The sequence below is a fragment of the Exophiala viscosa genome (assembly GCF_022695815.1).
Source record: "Exophiala viscosa unplaced genomic scaffold EDD37scaffold_2, whole genome shotgun sequence".
NCBI lineage: Eukaryota > Fungi > Ascomycota > Eurotiomycetes > Chaetothyriales > Herpotrichiellaceae > Exophiala > Exophiala viscosa.
Genome location: NW_026944354.1, coordinates 3241808 through 3259317, shown reverse-complemented (window position 1 = coordinate 3259317; position 17510 = coordinate 3241808). Strand labels below are relative to the sequence as shown.

General features: G+C 51.6%; 6 protein-coding genes across 6 annotated transcripts; 1 reads left to right on the top strand and 5 right to left on the bottom strand.

The window, feature by feature from the left end:
• Positions 1 to 241: 241 nt before the first annotated feature.
• EDD37DRAFT_623401 (uncharacterized protein) lies at positions 242 to 3048 on the bottom strand. The gene is made up of 3 exons (XM_062816109.1): positions 2962 to 3048; positions 1209 to 2904; positions 242 to 1156 (listed from the first exon to the last, which is right to left on the bottom strand). The coding sequence occupies exons 1-3, from the start codon at positions 2989 to 2991 to the stop codon at positions 642 to 644; spliced, it is 2241 nt and encodes a 746-aa protein (XP_062673696.1). The 5' UTR covers positions 2992 to 3048; the 3' UTR covers positions 242 to 641.
• Positions 3049 to 3286: 238 nt separating this feature from the next.
• On the bottom strand, positions 3287 to 5005 carry EDD37DRAFT_623399 (uncharacterized protein). The gene is made up of 2 exons (XM_062816108.1): positions 4026 to 5005; positions 3287 to 4005 (listed from the first exon to the last, which is right to left on the bottom strand). The coding sequence occupies exons 1-2, from the start codon at positions 4707 to 4709 to the stop codon at positions 3625 to 3627; spliced, it is 1065 nt and encodes a 354-aa protein (XP_062673695.1). The 5' UTR covers positions 4710 to 5005; the 3' UTR covers positions 3287 to 3624.
• Positions 5006 to 5808: 803 nt separating this feature from the next.
• EDD37DRAFT_606594 (Arv1-like family-domain-containing protein) lies at positions 5809 to 8694 on the bottom strand (the record flags this gene model as incomplete). The annotated part of the gene is made up of 5 exons (XM_062814899.1): positions 5809 to 7216; positions 7265 to 7530; positions 7611 to 7665; positions 7751 to 8457; positions 8506 to 8694. 5 exons carry the CDS (start codon positions 8692 to 8694, stop codon positions 5809 to 5811), a joined length of 2625 nt encoding a protein of 874 aa, XP_062673694.1.
• A 359-nt stretch (positions 8695 to 9053) lies between these two features.
• Positions 9054 to 10773, bottom strand: EDD37DRAFT_606593 (Alpha/Beta hydrolase protein; the record flags this gene model as incomplete). Its single annotated transcript, XM_062814898.1, has 3 exons — positions 9054 to 9229; positions 9288 to 10070; positions 10152 to 10773. The coding sequence occupies 3 exons, from the start codon at positions 10771 to 10773 to the stop codon at positions 9054 to 9056; spliced, it is 1581 nt and encodes a 526-aa protein (XP_062673693.1).
• A 1612-nt stretch (positions 10774 to 12385) lies between these two features.
• EDD37DRAFT_277019 (uncharacterized protein) lies at positions 12386 to 14874 on the top strand. Its single transcript, XM_062811024.1, has 2 exons — positions 12386 to 13558; positions 13617 to 14874. The coding sequence occupies exons 1-2, from the start codon at positions 12640 to 12642 to the stop codon at positions 14822 to 14824; spliced, it is 2127 nt and encodes a 708-aa protein (XP_062673692.1). The 5' UTR covers positions 12386 to 12639; the 3' UTR covers positions 14825 to 14874.
• Positions 14774 to 17334, bottom strand: EDD37DRAFT_277003 (amino-acid N-acetyltransferase). The gene has a single exon (XM_062811023.1). The coding sequence runs from the start codon at positions 16938 to 16940 to the stop codon at positions 14925 to 14927; it is 2016 nt and encodes a 671-aa protein (XP_062673691.1). The 5' UTR covers positions 16941 to 17334; the 3' UTR covers positions 14774 to 14924.
• Between the last annotated feature and the right edge of the window lie 176 nt (positions 17335 to 17510).

The following is a 17510-nucleotide window of genomic DNA, read 5'->3' as shown; positions in this document are numbered from 1 at the left end:
TATGAGGTCTTCCAGAAGCCCACCGTGCATGGCCATTGCATGGCCTGTGCTGCCTCGTTTCGTATGTCGTGGTCGTCGATTAGTCAATTTATTGGCTTGGAAAAACGCCTAGGCAATGGTTCGAGGATTGCGCATGGACCACAGGTTGCCAGAGTGTTGGAAGAATCCGAAAAAAGGTCTCGAAAAGCTGGGTGCTTTCAAGCTTGGGCCTTCACATGTGACGACGTCAGAGGAAGAACAGCACACATATTAGGTAATTTCAAGGAGGTTGGGAAAAACAACTCCATGCAGTTCATGATATGGATTTTTGGGTCTCTGCCAAAAGGGCTCTCCAACACGGACACGACAGTTGATTTCTACAGGGTACTGCCATTCATGCCACAATTTCCAAACATTCTCTTTTGACCGGCCTCACGCAATCCCACTGGTGATTGTTCTGTCATTGAATGCTCCATGTCGCTCACCCAATCGCCATCTAGTACCCGTAAACAAACCATGGACACCAATGATTCCCGTGATAGATCTTAACAGACGCTCGTCACAACACCCAACCCTCATCCGGCTTCACGCTAGATCCGACGACCAACCAGCACCGCAGCAGTATTGAAATACAAAACCGTTCCAGGACCTCGTTGCGAACACTATAACGCACACTCATGAATCCCTGCAGGTCCTAAATCATTGTACTCACTCCTGGTGAGGAATCCCTTGCTGTTGCCTTGATCGACCATGAAGACAACCTTGGCAGCAACTTGCGCTCCCAGGAATCCCGCTTCTTCCATACCACTGACGCTAGGGTCCTTCCAGTCGGGAAAGTATTCGGGTGGTTTCACCGTCTTTATCGACGTAGGTGACTGACTAAACCCTCTGTGGCTGAAATGCATGCTGGGATCTAACCCAGCTTGGATCTGTCCAGGGACTTGCAGATGCTGATTCGGTTGCATCATGTTCTTGGTGGCCGCAACGAGAAGAGGATTGACACCGTGCCCACCTGCGTTCGGTAGTGAGTGGCCCTGTCCAGGGATGGGAGTATTGGTGCCTGGGGTGGCGACAGGCGTGGTAAAGTTGGACGGTAATTCGGAGGTGAAGATGGTTGCGGTTGATGGAGATAGGACGTATCTCGAGTTGAGAACGGACAGGAGACTGGAAGTGAAACCTGAGATATATTAGCCATGACCTGAGATCGGAAATATCGTGGTTCTTCATACCTCTTATGCGACTCCCATTGCCCAGGATAATCAAATTCTCCCACAGTGCGGATCGCGTAGAGATATCGGGAACACTCAAAACAGTATGATGGACAGCCTCAGCAATTGTGTCGATAATGCCTTCGGTCATGCCAGGCGGTGGTGTTGCTGCCATGAAACGTTCCACTCCTACTTCGATTTCTCTCTTTCGTTTTCGACTTGTCGGATTGGTGTCACCATTCTCCTCGATTGGAAGATGTTCGGTATACGTGAATGTCGCACGGTCTTTGTTCGAATTCTTCAACCGAAGCTGTCTCGCTGCTTCTGTAGATGCTCCCTTTTTCGCAGCAGCCGCCTTTTCAGCCTTCTCTTTTTCACGTTTAGCAAGCAATTCCGCGGCATTATCGCGGGCAACAATTGCTGCAACGTCCAATACTCCTTCATTGTCTTCGTCGTCGCCATTTGTCGCTTCCTCTCCCACCATTGTGCCAAATCCAGGACCTCTAGGAGCTTGACCAGGTCTCACTCCATCACCATCTTTAGCATTGATACCCGAATCCAACGCTCCAGTAGAAGCAGCGGCCGCAGGATTCGGGGCCGTGCTGTTGGCATTTGCCTGCGGGTAAGCCACTCCTAGCGGCAGTATCTCGCATATGGGACTCTTCTTCAGTTGCTCGGCCATATCTTCATCGAAGCCCTGACTCTCAAGGGCTTGCTGTAATCGCTGAGTCATGTTCCGTCCACCACAGCCTGGTATGGCAATCGCTCGGCCGATATCATTGACTTGGAATTCCGTCACAGCGGTAACATCGGTCTTTCCATGTCCAACGTCCACCACTAACGCTGTGGGTACTCCATAGGCGTAGATACCAGTAAGAGCAGCATCCATCAGACAGAAAGCCGGGATTTTCCAATTCTCGAAGACATATTGAGTAATCATCTCACAATCCCGCGCTGACCAGCATGGTTGTGAGACAAAGAGCACGGGCATGTGAAATGGAGGGGAGATCATGTTGTAGATGTGGGACAGGAGCGCGAAGAAGCATGACCAATTCTCTATGCGACCCTCCCGTATGGGAAAGACAGCACCCTCAGTAGACCAATGGTCATCCTCAAACGCTTCAGTCGTCTCTTCTTCGACATCTTGCGGTTGGTCTGGTTCAGGTACTTCTTTCATCTCAACGTCAGCGTCCGGCTTCGCGCCACCAGCAGGTTCAGGGTCTGGTTTCGCATTACTTGTAGTCTCGATCGGAGGTATTGTGCCATTGGCAGCCTCTGCTTCTACCTTGGCGCCATTTGTCGTAGTGTCCGATTCTGTTTTCGCGCCGTCTGGAGCCTCTTTCATCTCCACGTCCACAGGGGGCACAGGCTCGCCATCAGTCTGCTCAGCCTTAGGTGGCTCAACGGGCACTTGTTCTGTAGATGGTGGCTGCCCAATTGACTGTGCGGTACTGGGAGCCTCGACCTTGGTTGGCGGTTCCGACGGTGGTTCATTGTTCGGTAGAGCGGTGGTGGTCGATTCGACTTTGGGTGGCCCGTTCTGGGCTGCTTGTGGTGCTTTTGGTACCGTAATCGTTTTGGTGCGTATTCGTACAGGCTCCCATTCGTTAGGACTCGTGCCAGGGAACATGCGGGTAGGAAATCGATATCGTGGCGGAGTGAAGGTCTCGGCCAAGCCGAGTTGCGCGGAGGTGATATGTGAACCTGGCGCAATAATCTGCGCGACGCAAGGTTAGTGGTTGCCGCGGCGCGCAAGAGGGGGATCACTACTCACGAGCACATGCTCATCTTTGAACGGCGGCATGGTTGCTTCCCTGCGCAAATGCAACGGACTCCCTGCACAATTACGCGGGCAGGCACTTCGCGAGGCTCTGATCGGTCGCGCTTGACTTTCGCGCGCCGCAACTTCTTGCCAAGCCGAGCGACCAGGGTCAAATCACGTGATCGAATTCTCTTGGACAGCATTTGGGTTCTTGAGCAGATTCATTCTAGATACATTCATCTACTACGTCTGCTGGGAATCCTTGAGTGCTCGAACCTGGCAAGGAGATTGCATTTGTTGTGTTGTCATAAAACACACTTATTGAGGACTTCAAAGTAGACATGATTCGTGAAATCAGGCTTTTGATTCAATATGTCTACCTAGGCACCCAAAGCTGGGGTCGATTAATGAACCTCCTGTACTTGAACCCAACCACCGTCATCTATGATATTCGTACAATTTGCTTTCGTGCCATGCCAAAGCTGTGAATTCCTGGCTACCGCTTTGTGATCAACGCCCACCATTACATTGGCATCCGAGACTTCCTCCGATGTCATCCAAACCAGACGTCGTATCTTCCGATGTTCCTTCTCTAACCTCAATATCGTCCACTTGATGGTCATTAGACTCGACCATGTCCACCGACGATCTGGGTCCTCGGCGAAACCATCCTCGCTAACTACTTGCTGCAAAGCCCGGTCTGTCGCTGCCAGTAATAGGCGCGCCATGTGTGGGCTGCATGCTAGGAGTCGGCTCAGAAGCTTCATGCGGAAGACCGCAGGTCTGGTCGGTGTCGAAGGCATCGAAATCAAAGAATGAATTAGAGGGAAGTTGGAGAGGATTGTCGAAAAATCCTGTTCCGTCGAGGTCGTGGACAATTTCTGTGCCAAAATCCGGAAGAGATTGCAGATCGGCAAGAGCGTTGTCGTTGAGAAGGTTTGAAATATCGTCAAAGTCTGAAAGATTTGTAGGAGGTAGCTGAGCCCAAAGTTGGTCATCTGGCTGGATGGGAACGCAGGCAGCTTTATAGCCCATGTCTCCGGTTGACACTGCAGGTCACACAATACCGCGGCAGGATATTGTGTCAAACCGGAGACGGTGGGGAAGCTTTGATACGCGTGCATCGAACTGGCCTGCGCATCATCGTAGTGTTCGTTGATGATGTTCAGCTGAGGCGCCAGAACTGGTGACTCGTGCTTGACGGGAGTCGTATCGTCCGAGTGGACGAGGGTGGGATGATTGGATTGAGGTTCGGGGGTTTGGTATTCCGAGGGTGTTAATGGTACATTGCTCTTCATGTCTGATGGCGAGGAGCCTGAGTCTAGGTCGGGAACAGCCGACTCTTCAGCTGGGACTGGGGTTGGGAAGTCGGACTGGACACCGAATCGCGACTGGTAGCGACACAAGAGTTCTCGCAACGAGGCGTTTTCTTGTTCGATGCGATGTTGCCGGACTTCGAGTTCAGCCACGGCCGCCTTCTGGCGCTGTCGAGACTTGTCGGCAGCTCTTCTGTTTCGTAGAATTCTTTCGTTCTTTCTCTGTTCCTTCTCCTCTGCCGTCTTGGCTCGTTTACGTGGAGGGAGGATCTGCTTGATTTCTGGTACTGGCTGTCCCCATGCCTTCCGCTTCTTCTTGTTAGGCTGATCTGAGGGGGGTTGGCTCGATTCTTGGTCATCCAGCGTGCTGCAAGGACTAGGGTACCGATCGTAGCCGCATGCACTTAGCACAGACGGATCGACGACACTGCTCGAATCACTCATGATGGCGGCGAGGTGGTTTGGCGGCGAAGTCTGAGTGATGGATGATAGATGCCAGAGTATTTGGAGGACTCGTGTGGGTTGTTATTATGGTCGGTCCAAGTGACCACGTATCCTTAACGCGGAGGCATCGTGGTCAGGCAGGACCACGGACTGAATAAAAGTGGAGGACAATAACAGAGAAGGTAACGCAGGATTGGACTGCACAAGAGATTCGTGTTGGGAGAGAGTGGTTGAAGATCGAAGGTGAAGAGTGAGCAGGCAGCCGAGTTCAAATAGAGGCCACTGTGTCCTTCAGGGGCGAGGGATTGCGCAGTTCCTGCATGTTCGGTGGTCCATGTCTGACTTGTCGACCCGCATTCAACACTCTGTGCTATTTCCAACAACCAACCACATTCTCTCTTGCGACCATCACCCTGCATAGACACCGTCTGGCTGCCCGTCAAACTGCTGCCATCCCTTGCGTTGACTCCGGGTCAGTCTTTCCATCTGCTTCCCTCCTCCACAATCAGCTCAGCCCTTGGACTCGTCAGCCGCACGACGCACTGATACACGCAGATGTTCCTTTTTTCCGTCCCACTCTCGCTCGCATCGGATCATCGATTCCCTACCACGGCAGCCTGAAAGTTATCAGGAGACGTTCCAATTGTGCAACACGTCCAAAACGTCCAAAATGTCAAGCATGCAGGGGGGTCCCTCACGACCTCAACAAGTTCTACAGGCAGCAATTATTCCAAACTCGCCTACCACAAGGATTACGAGCTTCTCGTTCGAGGGGAGACGTCGTGAGCTGTTCTTCGGACGACTAGGATGCAGTAATCCTCGCGAAGAGAAGGATTCTGATGTGATGTTGATAATAGTTCTATCGCTGTGGTCATGCATATTCGTACAGAAAGGGTATCTCGTCACGCTTCACTCAACTTTTTGCCCATCATGCCCATGTCCATGCCCATCGACTTCTGAAGAGCATGCGATCCTGGAGCACGCCATATCCTGCCATAATGGGGAAATCGAGCTGTCCCACCCATGGCCGTACCATGCTCTAGACTGCTCTCTAAAACGTTTTTGTCTGCTCCCACGTGCCACCAAGTCATCATCTTCTTCAGCCGTGTTGTACATTGGCCGTTGCTGCATTCAAAACCCGTTTCTTCATCCAGTTCGGATCGTTATAGAGCTTCTCCTGGTAAATTTCGTCGACCAGATCATTGACCATGTCTTCGACTATTTGTTCCTGGTAGCGCACACCTATTGGGCGTGCATCCGGATGTTGAGGACCATCCTGGCCATATCCGTACCACCACGGCCCGTCAAATTTGCACTCGACGGCGCCACCAGTATAGTGGCTGATGGCGGGATAATAGCCTAGCAAGCCATCATCCACGTCGCCCTGACCTGTGACAGCTCGACTACCTTTTTCAATAGACGAAGCCGGCGGGAGAAATGCAAAAAGGTGCTCCCATATGATTCCATGATACCTCCCGTTGACCCACAGCTCGACCTTGCTTCCAGGTAGGGTTCGTAGATGCGGTAATTCGTGATTGGGATGCGGATCTGTAAGTAAATCATACTTTTTCCCCGTATCTGGGTTGGTTGATTTGTTCTTCGAATTAAGTGTTGGTCGACTGAGGTCATGATTGGGTGTATACTCAGGACATTCGAAATAGGTCATGCCTTTGTGGAGGAAAGGGTTGCGGTCGCGGATGATGTCGTGGTCCGGTGGTGCAGCACATCCAGATAGAGGCTGAAGCGCGCTGCGAATGGCGGTCCGCAAGTGTGACTTCTTGACTGATTCGTCCTTGCTCTTTGCATGTTCACCGTCCTTTGGTTTTGAAGTGCTCTTAGCAGCCTTCTTCCCAGGACCCGGCTTCTTCTTGATGATCGCAGGACCGCACTTGAGGTCAGGATACTCTGCAGGGTTGAACGTGCCCTCGACGACTTTCTTCTGTACCTCCAGCGGCGGCAGTGTGATCATCAGCCCGACAACGTCGCCTGGAGATAGGTCATCAGGATCTTTCGCGCCCTCGCCCTGCATGTGATACATGAGGGTGTTGAACCGCACGCTCCCATACTCTCTTGATCTTCCACTGCGTAGTACAAGACCGTAACTGTAGGCGTTTCCTCCGATGCTCTCGCTCCAGTGATGTTCTCGCCGACAGAATCCTACGCGAAGCCCGCCTCGGTTCGTAGCTGTCCTGTCTTGGGTTTGGGTGTCGGCCAAAGCACGATCGGGAGGTTCCCTACCTGGCGGAGCCAGACTGATAACTTTTGCCTCAAAGAAGAACTTCCCTTCTCGCGCAAAAACATTCGCTCTCGTTGTGTAACTGCCAAATTCCCCGCTCTTTCCCAGCATGTCTTTCGTAAACACGTTCTTCAGAGTCTCCACCCCGCATTGTGGATGGTTTTCGTCGCTCAGTCGGGCGTGCCGAGGAGGAGCTTCGTCGGCGTGGAAATAGAAGGTATCAGGGTCTCTCCTTGCGCGGATGTAGAACCGCTTCTCTTTGCTCTCGACACTGTCATGGTCAGTGGGATTGTCGCGCAGCATGGGGCAAGCCACTCACTGGGTCCCGAGGGAGTAGAAGTCGATCTCGTCACCAGTAGGGCCCTTTTTGGTATGATCGTATATTTTCCCAAGCTCTTTCTGCTCTTGGAAGAACTTTGGATCGTTGGGAGCAATGTATGTAGGTAGAACAACAGACTTCTCGTCCTCAAGACGGTCAATCTTGCTCGTTACCTGCTCCTTGATCTTTTCACTCGGTTTCTTTTCTCTGTGACCACGGCCAGCAGTCTCATCCGCACCGGGCACTTCTCGCATGATGGCAGTGTTCTATTGACGATTGGCGCAGAGGCGGAGTGTCAGAGGTTCGCCGACTTCAAGGAGGAATAAAGGCACGCAACCGGCTAAACTTCGGATATGCTTCCACCAGCCTTGCGGTGAGGGTACGTGGTTAACACAATTAGACTAAAGGAGAAGATTTTGTAATGAGGGCGGATCATGCATATATCATAGTTTGCCTGGCATGTGAGCCGGTCAGCTGTTTATGAACCAGGTCCCAATGGCCGTGAAAGCGGCAATGAGATCGCCGACAGGACCAGTGTCCGCCCCAAGGCCCACGAGACTCAACGCCCATCCTTCCACGAGCCATCTCGCGAACACCCCAGCAATTGCGAGCCCACTTGCGACGACGTAGCCGCAGTCGAGAAGTATCAGCAAAGCTTCGATGTTGTTGACAAGTACGGCCCAACCAACATAGTTCGTCGCTCGAAACGCAAATCCTGTTGAAGAACTCTCCTTCGCTTCCGTAGGCCAAATGACAAGCAATATCGGAAACAACTTGGTGCAACTCGAGACCAACAGTGCGGTGCTGATCGCACTTGGGCTGGCATGACCAGGCCCTATCATGTCCTGAGCTTTGCTGTCATCGGAGCTCGAGCGTGGTGATTTGTTACCACTGGCGTCATCGTCATGGTCAGGAGTCGGGACAAAGATGCGAGCCAGCAAACGGATGATACCATGCTGAGCAACAGTCGCGAAGACGTTCATGGTAAGAAAGAAGAAATACTGTGTAAGGATTGGCATGCTACTGAGCCTGGAGGGCACTTCGGTGCTGCCATTGACCGCGCTGCTTCTCTCTATCCGGGCCCATGTAATGTAGACATCGAATAGCACCAGCAGGATCCCAAGGCGTAAGATACTGGGATCGAATTTGTTGTCTGAGCGACCGAGCCTGTTGAACAGAAGATGACGATAGACCTAAAAGAGGGTCAATAAGCCTCCAAACACCAGATATTCGAGACGTACCTGAGGCTTGATCAGGACAAGATCAATGAACAAAACGACAAAATCATGCTCGACATATTTGTCGGCAAAGTGTTTGCAATTAGGACATTGTGTTAAACGAACCCCTTTTCCGAGAGTGCGATCGTCGGCCTTGCTGTACACAGTATACAAGTTCTTAACTGGAGTGCTGCATGTAATGCATATTGGCATGCTTGAGGTGAAGCAGCTCACGAAGTTGGTTTGTGATTATCTGATGGTGAGTGGGAGTAGACATCAATTCTGGTCGGGATTATGGAAAGCAGTGGTTGCCGCAAATATAATCCGTAACTTGGACCCAAACTCTCGAAGAACCTCGCAAAACAAGGTCGTTCTCAACAACAAAGGCGTCTTCACTCTGAGCCAACACTCTTATTTTATCACCTGCTGGGAGCATAGCTTATTCGGTCCTTTCCACGTTATCCTCGCGCATCGCTGCCTGATCATTCATAGTTGGCGTCTATATCTATAATTATCGAGATATCTTTTAATTTTGTTGCCGCAGAGTAGCAGCCCCAGTCTTCGATTCCCATTCAGTATGGTGGATGTTGACCAATCTCCATCTCTGCAAAGCCCCAAATGTCCCACGGGACCGCCCTGAAGGTGTTCGGCGCGGCTCTGATGGACAGATTTCCTTGCTGTTCGAAGATGATAACTTCCCCAAAGGGAGAGGTCGAGTTATACTTGGGCCAGGTCACCGTATTCTTCTCTGCAGCAAAGTTAGTCTCTCATCGTAGTATAATCATTTGTGGGAGGCATGTGCTTACTCTCAGGATTGTTTGGGTTCAGATAGTATGCAAATGAGATCCAGGCATTCAGCACTTTGATAGCCACCTCGTCGTCTCCAGGACTGCGATCCGGCAGGTTTGTAGCTTCGCCGAAAACATATGGTAGCTCGGCCCCGTGAAAGACGCCGACTCCCTCCGTGTAGGCTGTACTAACGCCAGGATACTCATAGCTGAGGTTCATGGCACTGAGAGCAGGCCTCTGTCGGAAGTCATAGCCCCATACATTGGCGTTCTCGCTTGCTATCTTGAGCAGCGTGAGTTTCCCCAAATCCATGTCCATGTCAGTGTAGAGTCCACAAGCTACAAAAAACCCATGATCAGCTGTAGGGTCAGCGTCGTAACCTTTGCCCAGATCCGTGTCGTCCGTTGCGTTATAGGCATCGACGATGAGTGTGGCAAAGGAAGTTTCGTTGTTCAGATAACCAGCAACAGTGTCGATCAATGCAGTACGGTTGGGATAGTTGAAAGGGTCGGGCATGAATACTGCGCCTTCGTTCAAGTTGGTGCCATGGATGATGGGAATATGAGAAAACGAGTTTTTTTCAACCAAGTTGGTAAGAGTGTCGTTCAAACAATCGTTATCGATTAGGTAGGCACCCTCAGGGAAAGTGACCAGGATCGGGGAGATAATGTCATAAGGAACCGTTATTAGACAGCTCAAGGTTGTGCAGTTTGTCGAGTTGAGCAGGTCATCATACTGTGAGGCACCAGCCGCCGCTGTGAGGGCGATTTCAAACCCAGGTGCTCCCGGAGCTCCTGATTCTGTAATCATTCCCCGCAAGAGTTTGTTGGTCTCATTCTTCAGGTGTGCATAATGAAGTTGAGCCCAGCAATCCTAAGCACCTGCGGACTCGCCGAAGATGGTCACCTTGGTTGGATCTCCGCCAAAACTCTTGATGTTCGTGTGAGCCCATTCCAAGGCGAGATATTGATCTTTCAAGCCGAGGTTGGAGACACCGGCAGACAAGACAGCTGGTCCGCCCAGAAAACCAAAACCTCCGAGTCGATAGTTGATACCCACGTAGATGACGGGTTGGTCGATGGTAATGGAGTGCTGAACTATTGCGGTACCATTGTAGAATATGGACTGGCCATTGACATTGCCGCCACCGTGTATCCAGAAGAGTACTGGAAGTGAAGCAGTGGCAGAAATGTTGGTAGGTCTGATAACGTTCAGGCTCAGACAATCTTCGCTAAGTCCATTGTACTCGGCATAGATGTCCAGTTGAGAACATCCTGGGCCATATGCAGTAGCTTTAACGACATTGCTGGAGCTCGTAACAGGTGCTTCAGGGTTGGCGAAGCGTAAATCGCCAACAGGAGGTTTCGCATATGGGATGCCCAAGAATTGGTCAATATGGGCAATGGACGAATTGCCGTGGAATATACCAGCCGGAGCTGACACCTGGGGACGGGCATTACTCAGCCCCGCTAAGAGACTCAGAAGGTTAATCGTGCGCCTCATCGTGAACCAAAGTTTGTTTATAAGGCACTGCTGACTCAGTACTCGTATTCGAGGTAAAAGAATATCGAGCGTCTTTTACTCTTTGAGAGACTTCGCAATCTTTGTAGGATTTCAACGTCCAGCTTCGAGAACGCTTTACGCGGATTCCTTCTGCATGCGAGTATGACGCTTATATCCGTGTGAGGTGATCTGCGGTGTGTAGTCCGTACACTGGGACGCTGTCTTTCATGGATGTTGCTTGTAGACAGTCCATCGGGTCCCGCAGCCACCGATGCAGCTAGATATTCCGTCGCTCTAGGACAAAATATCGACTTAGATGGGCATCAAGGCTTTTCGGACACGGGAGACTTATCGACATACCACAGAATAGCACGCTCTTATAATCCAGCTTCAGTGAGGGTCTTGGAGGGTGCTATTGCAGACGGCTGACAAAATCGTAGAGTGATCCATCTTCAATCCCTATGCTTGAACTGATGTCAAGAGATAGGGCCGAGTCACTGAGAGATCGAATCTACTCGCTTAAAGCTAATACCTCGCCGCATGAGACTTGAATCCAAGTTGAAGACTCGAGTAGGTCATGCTAGATCCATGTGAGCACGACGGGCCTCTTGAGGACAGACCGTGCATTCACTGCTTGCATCTTTCTCAATGAGCTTCACATTACTAAGTGAAAGGTAGGTAGTGAATCCCCCCGTGATTGATCTTATTGGTCAAGAACAAAAGGCGACGTTCCACTACCAATTTTGAACTCATCTCACTTTTGTCACAGAACAAAAAAATGGTCGCTGGGATTTTAACCCAGGTTACGCAGATCATCTTGAACAAGATGGTCCATATGGGGGTCGAACCCATGACCTTGGCGTTATTAGCACCACCTGTTGACGTTGTTAGGAATGACCGATAGTGTTGACTTGTGTGAGACTCACGCTCTAACCAACTGGAAGGAATTAGCTTTTAACATTGACTGTGAGGTGGTGAGAACAAACCTGAGCTAACAGACCGGACGACATTGTAGTCGTGATTTTGACACAAAACTTGAATATATGACATATAATGTGTGGACTTTATCAGAACTTCTCTGTTGGATCTTAGTGGTGGAGCCGAGTCGATGACCCCTTTTCCACTTTGCCGAGCGCCGATATACGGCTCACGGGCCTTGACGGGGACTGTCAAACAGCTTCGAAGTCCTTGCCCAGAATCCAGTCATCACAATCATCTCTCTCAAATATATCATACACTTGCGATTGAGATTCTGGTTTGTACGAGAAATCTGTTGCCCGATATCAAATTGGTCTTTGCATACTCTCTGGATTGTCTACTGTTTCCTCCTCGAATCAGCCAATACCTCAACTTCTAGGCTAATGATAAGGCAAGTCCTTAACACATATGCAAGTATATTCGCCATGACACCTATACATATTTTTGGACCAGTCTTTGCAACAGAGCCTCGCAGAAAGGACTCAATCTGGTACAGTGAAGTCTGCCTTGTTGCTTCATGAACATCATACCCCCTCTACACTGCCAATTTCCAGTCACGCCAGAAGCGAAAAGCTTGAGCGACATTTCCAAGAGTCGCGGAATATGCCGAAACTGGTTTAGCCGGCTGCTCGACCCAATGCGCCATTCCTCTTCAGGACCATTCTGCGAAAGCACTGTTGGCGGGTGGAATACGGAGTACATTGGGAAGGGATAGAAAGGCTATGCTCTAAAACTGTAGGTTGTCGTTCCCTTATCGACGTACTCGCTTTCGCTCGACTTCAGAAGCATAAGTATAAAACATGGCCAAATGCCGCCCGTCAAGATTCCTTCCCATGCCATCCTATCCTCCTTGAACCATCCCCACCGCACTTTGCCATCTCCGCAAACATGTATCTAGCATACAAAGCTATCAAGAAGCATCGCGCTCAGAAGGCAGCTGCAGCGGCAGAGGCGGCGGCAGCAGAGTCAGCTTTTACTCCAATTGCAGCATCCTCACCGTCACCACTTGACACCAATCCCAACGACACCTCAAGTTCAACTCCCGCAGCCTACACAACATCCAAGCCCAAACCACCTACCACTCCATCGGCAAAGAAGCCATGTTCTCAATGTGTCCAAGAAAAGAGCGCCACACGAAAGTACCGATGGAAGTTGATGTTCTGTCTCCTTCCAGCCTTTTTCGTTGCAAGTCTTGACTTGACCATTGTCGCTACCGCGCTCCCTCAAATCGCCTCACACTTCGACAGATTCAACCAACTCAACTGGATCGTCACAGCCTTCACCCTGACAGCGACAGCATTCATCCCGGTCTGGGGCCAACTCGCCGACATCTTCGGTCGACATACATCGCTCCAATGCGCTGTCGTCCTCCTCACAATCGGCAGCGTTCTTTGCGCGGCCGCACCAGACTGGCCTGTCCTGCTCCTCGGCCGTGCACTCCAAGGCATGGGCACCGCCGGGATCCAAAACGTCGTCATGATCATCCTTGCAGATTCTGTGTCTCTCAAAGAACAAGCCGTCAACACCAGCATCTTTCAACTCATGAATGGTGTCGGCTACGCGGTTGGACCCGTGATCGGGGGCTACATCACCAACGCCGACTGGCGATACTGCTTCGTCCTCTGCGCCGGCATGTCCGTCGTCAGCGTTGGGACCATTTTCTGTCTCCGCAAGGACCTGAAGCCAGGCCAGGTCTCGCTCTCGCGACCACCAGGGCACCAATCACGCCTCCAAGCATTGACCTCGGGTCTCTCCACGCTCGACTTCGGCGGCATCACCCTGTTCATTCTGGGCGTAGGGCTCGTCAGTAAGTTCCATTCCCCCTTCAAAGCCCCTCGCCAGGCCACTCATCTAATACACAATAGTCCTAGGAACAGCCTGGGGAGGATCCACATTCCCATGGCGCTCCGGCGCCGTGATCTCAACCCTCGTCCTCGGCGCCCTCCTCATATGCGCGTTCATCGCCTACGAATCGCTCTTCGCCCCCGACAAGCTGCTCGCTCGTCTCCTTCCACGGACGAAACCCATGATCCCCTCCACCATTCTGTCCTCAAAGGACGTCGCACTAGTCTGCTCCATCGCCGCCGCCACCGGCGCAGCACTCTACTCCGTCTTCTACTTCATAGGCATCTACTTCACTCTTGTCGAAGCGTACGCCGCCTCCCGCGCCGGCGAACAACTCCTCTACTACGTCCCGGGTTTGGGCGTGGGCGTGTACCTGGCGATCTTCATATGCAACGTCTACCCGCGCCAGACATTCTGGCCTTTATTCTTCGGCACGATCGTCGAGACCGCCGGCATCGCGACGCTCAGCTACGGCGTGAAAGCGCGCAACGTCACGCTCGTCAACGTCATGATGGCCATTGCCGGCGCCGGAACAGGGATGCGCTTCATGCCCTCGAATTTGCATCTGTCAGGCATGTTCCGTGACCGTCTTGCGCCGGTGTACAGTCTTTTGCGCTTCTCGATGCCGTTTGGTGGTACGATCGCCTTGACCATCATGGGGAGCGTGTTTCAGAATCAAATGAGCCTGTACTTTGGGTCGAACAGCGTGAATGGAAGCATTGATGTGCACAACCAGGCGAGCCTGGAGGCTATTGGTAGCTTGCCAAAGGCCGAGCAGGAGGCCATCCGCGCCCAGGGTGCCACTGCCACGATGTGGGCGTTCATTTCCATCTTGCCGATCTTGGGGCTCAGTCTGGTCGCCAGTATGGGTCTTGGAAATGTCTGGATTCCCAAGCGCAAGTCAAACGATGAAGACCAGGAGAAAGGCGAGGTGCGGGAAGATGGACTGTGCAGAAGACATGGAAACCTCGCAAACGTTTCCGGTGGCGAATGTGCGGTTGAGGCACCGAGCGGAGTCGAGTTCATTAGCTCAAGCTACCTGCTGGCGCTGATGAGAGGCAATATTCGACATTTGAAGAGGCCTGCCCCGCCCCATAATCCAAGGGTGGTGTCAGGCGAGGGGGCGCATCTGCAGGAAACGTTGAGCGATGGTGCTCTGCCCAAGGACCCAAGTGGTCAGATCCATACCAGAGAGTCGAGGTACAGTACGGGAGAGCGTAGTCGCTAGGTTGCGAGAAGCAATTAACTGAGTGTTTTGAAATTTGTCTATATACCCCAGTGTGCAAATAGAAATCGCTGCATGAACTTCATCATTCGTGAATAAAATCTCAGTCTACAAGCTTCTTCCCGTCAGCCCAAGTGGGCTGCACGGTACGACATACAGCTTCATAGTCCGGGAAAGTCTGACTATTTGGTTTCTCCAGCAGGCCAGGTGTGGTCCAAAACATGGTCCAATTGGTTTCGGGAATTTTCCATGTGCCGCGAGATCGCTCGAAGTACCATTTATTGACAGGGTTGTCTTTGCGGCTTCGCCAGCAGACGCCGTTTGGAAAACATGTCCTCACCATGGCGTTGAAGACGATGTCGGCCACACCACCTGCACCTTGGCTTTTCTTGAGAACCGCAAACTTGTCCAGGTACGGCACGAGTCGAGATGTGTCATCATCGGAGGCACCTGGTGGTTTTTCCCATGTGAGGATTGCTCCACCTTCATAATCGCCAGCGATGATCACGCCCGCAATTCTGTCATTGACTCGTTTGAGATATGCTTCCACATCGAGCTTCCTGTTGAACGAGTCATCGATCAAATAGACAAGTCGATCGAGGTCGATTCGACCATCCGTCAATTTGAGTCGAGGTGTACTGGCGGCTGTCCAAACGTGTGCGTCAGGATTGGGCAGCATCGTCAAGGGCATGCCGCGTTTGACGAACGTTGAGGTCGTCGCGGACGCCATTGCGCTGTCCTGAGTCAATCGCCCCGCAGGTAGAGACGATGAATATGCCGGCTTGTCCGTCAATAGGTTGTGGATCAAGGGGTTTTTCTGCCGCCGTGTGCCGACATTTGATGGCTCATCGTCAGTCAACCTTGCTGTGTTCGCAGCTTCCAGGGGAGTGGTCAATAATCCCGAGGCCGAATGGGGCAGCATTCTGAGAGCGTCTTCGAACAGCTTGAGGTTAGATGCGTGTCTTTGTGATACGGCACTATCGGTCGAGCTCCTTAGTTCTTCTTGCAATCGAGAGTATTCTTGCTCAAGGTTGACAAAGACGTGTTTCTGATCGTGTGATTTGGTGCTAGGTATGCACCCAGTCTCGTCCACCACAATGATCCTGTCCAACGAGATCTGTTTACGCAAGGGAAGACCTTTCTCTTCCGCCTCTCTGAGGCTCCCGCCTGTTGTGGGGTTGAAACTCAGTCCTGCAAGTTCTCTCGTCAATGCCAAAAGTGCGTCATTTGCGGCAATGGAGACAACACGTTGGTCTTGATCGGAGAATGTCAGGGGAACAACGACTGGTATCCTGCCCTTGTGAAGCGGCCGAGTAACCAGTTTCTGGAGAAATATCTCAGGTCGACCGTCTGGGCCCAAGCGAAAGCAGTTATCCAATTTTCTTGCTCCGGACTCACTGACTTGGTCAAGGGCATTTACCAGCCGATCAGCTGAGTGAGTTAACAATTCTCGTCGATGATTGTCATCGGCCTGATCTGGCTCTTCCACCACGACAGCTGGAACCATGCCCAGGCGCGACAAGGAAGCCAACGTTTGCGCAACCCCACTAAGTATGTTTTCAGCCATGGTGCTGACATTGTTGATCTTGACCACAGCAACGCTCAAAGTTTCCACTTCCTCGACTGTCTGCTCCTCATCTTTAAACTGCGTAAACACAGGACTTTGCTCTGCGGCACGGGAGCGACTGAACAGATTACCCACATTTACCGAGGACTGTGCTTTCATGGACGTAGAAGTTGCGGCAGGCTGAGCAGCGGAAATCTTTTTGCTCGGACTCTTCAACCGAGATATGTAGGCCTTCGCGTCTCTTTTTGTGGCAGCAGAGCTCAATAGGCTGGTAAAGAATTCTTTGTTCGCCAATCGTTGCTTCTTCCACTGGGCGTATCCAGATTGTTCATCTTGGAGATTTTGGACGTTAGGAGTGCCGTCGTGGTCTGATTGAGGAGCAGGCTGAGCGGAGTAGAAACGTCTATGACATGACCTGCATGCGGAAGCAGACAGTGTAGGACGGGAGTTGAGGTAGGCTCTCAGCGCGTCGGCAGCAACATTCCTGCCCTGGTCTTGTGAGCGGACACTCTTAAGAGAAGCTGCAGACCGACTCAGAGTCATCTGGGTCATGTTTGGACATGAAGGCAGAACGAGAAAGAGAGGGTAGAGTGGAGACGATGCATTTGAAGCATAAGTGTCAATCCCCAAGTCTCTGCAGTCTCATCAGTAAAATTTGTTCAGCACCATATCACTCCAGTCACCGACATGTTGCCATGCATGAGCCAAAAATATCTGTAGTCGGCAAAGATAACAAAAGATCCGTCATTTGGAGATGCGGAGTCGCCGTTCCGTCACCGTCAGTGCCCAGGGACGACAATCCTCCAGGCACTGGGTCATCAACTCTGGACTGCGGGCCTGACCCGTCTAGTTACTGCTGTACCTGAAACCTTCTAACCACCTAGATATCTTTTGGCCTCTACCCAGATCCTTTGTTGACCATCGACGATATGGAGAATCAGTGACCAGCACGCAGGACACTTCCAGTCTCATGGCCGGTCAAGATTTTGATTCCCACCTGATGTTTGATTATCGGCCGGGCAATATTCGTGCCCCACGACAATGGAGACCACGTCATTATGAACTGCTGCGGCTAATGCGGACTTTGAACCGCTGAGGCTCTATTCGAGCATAAGAAAGGTC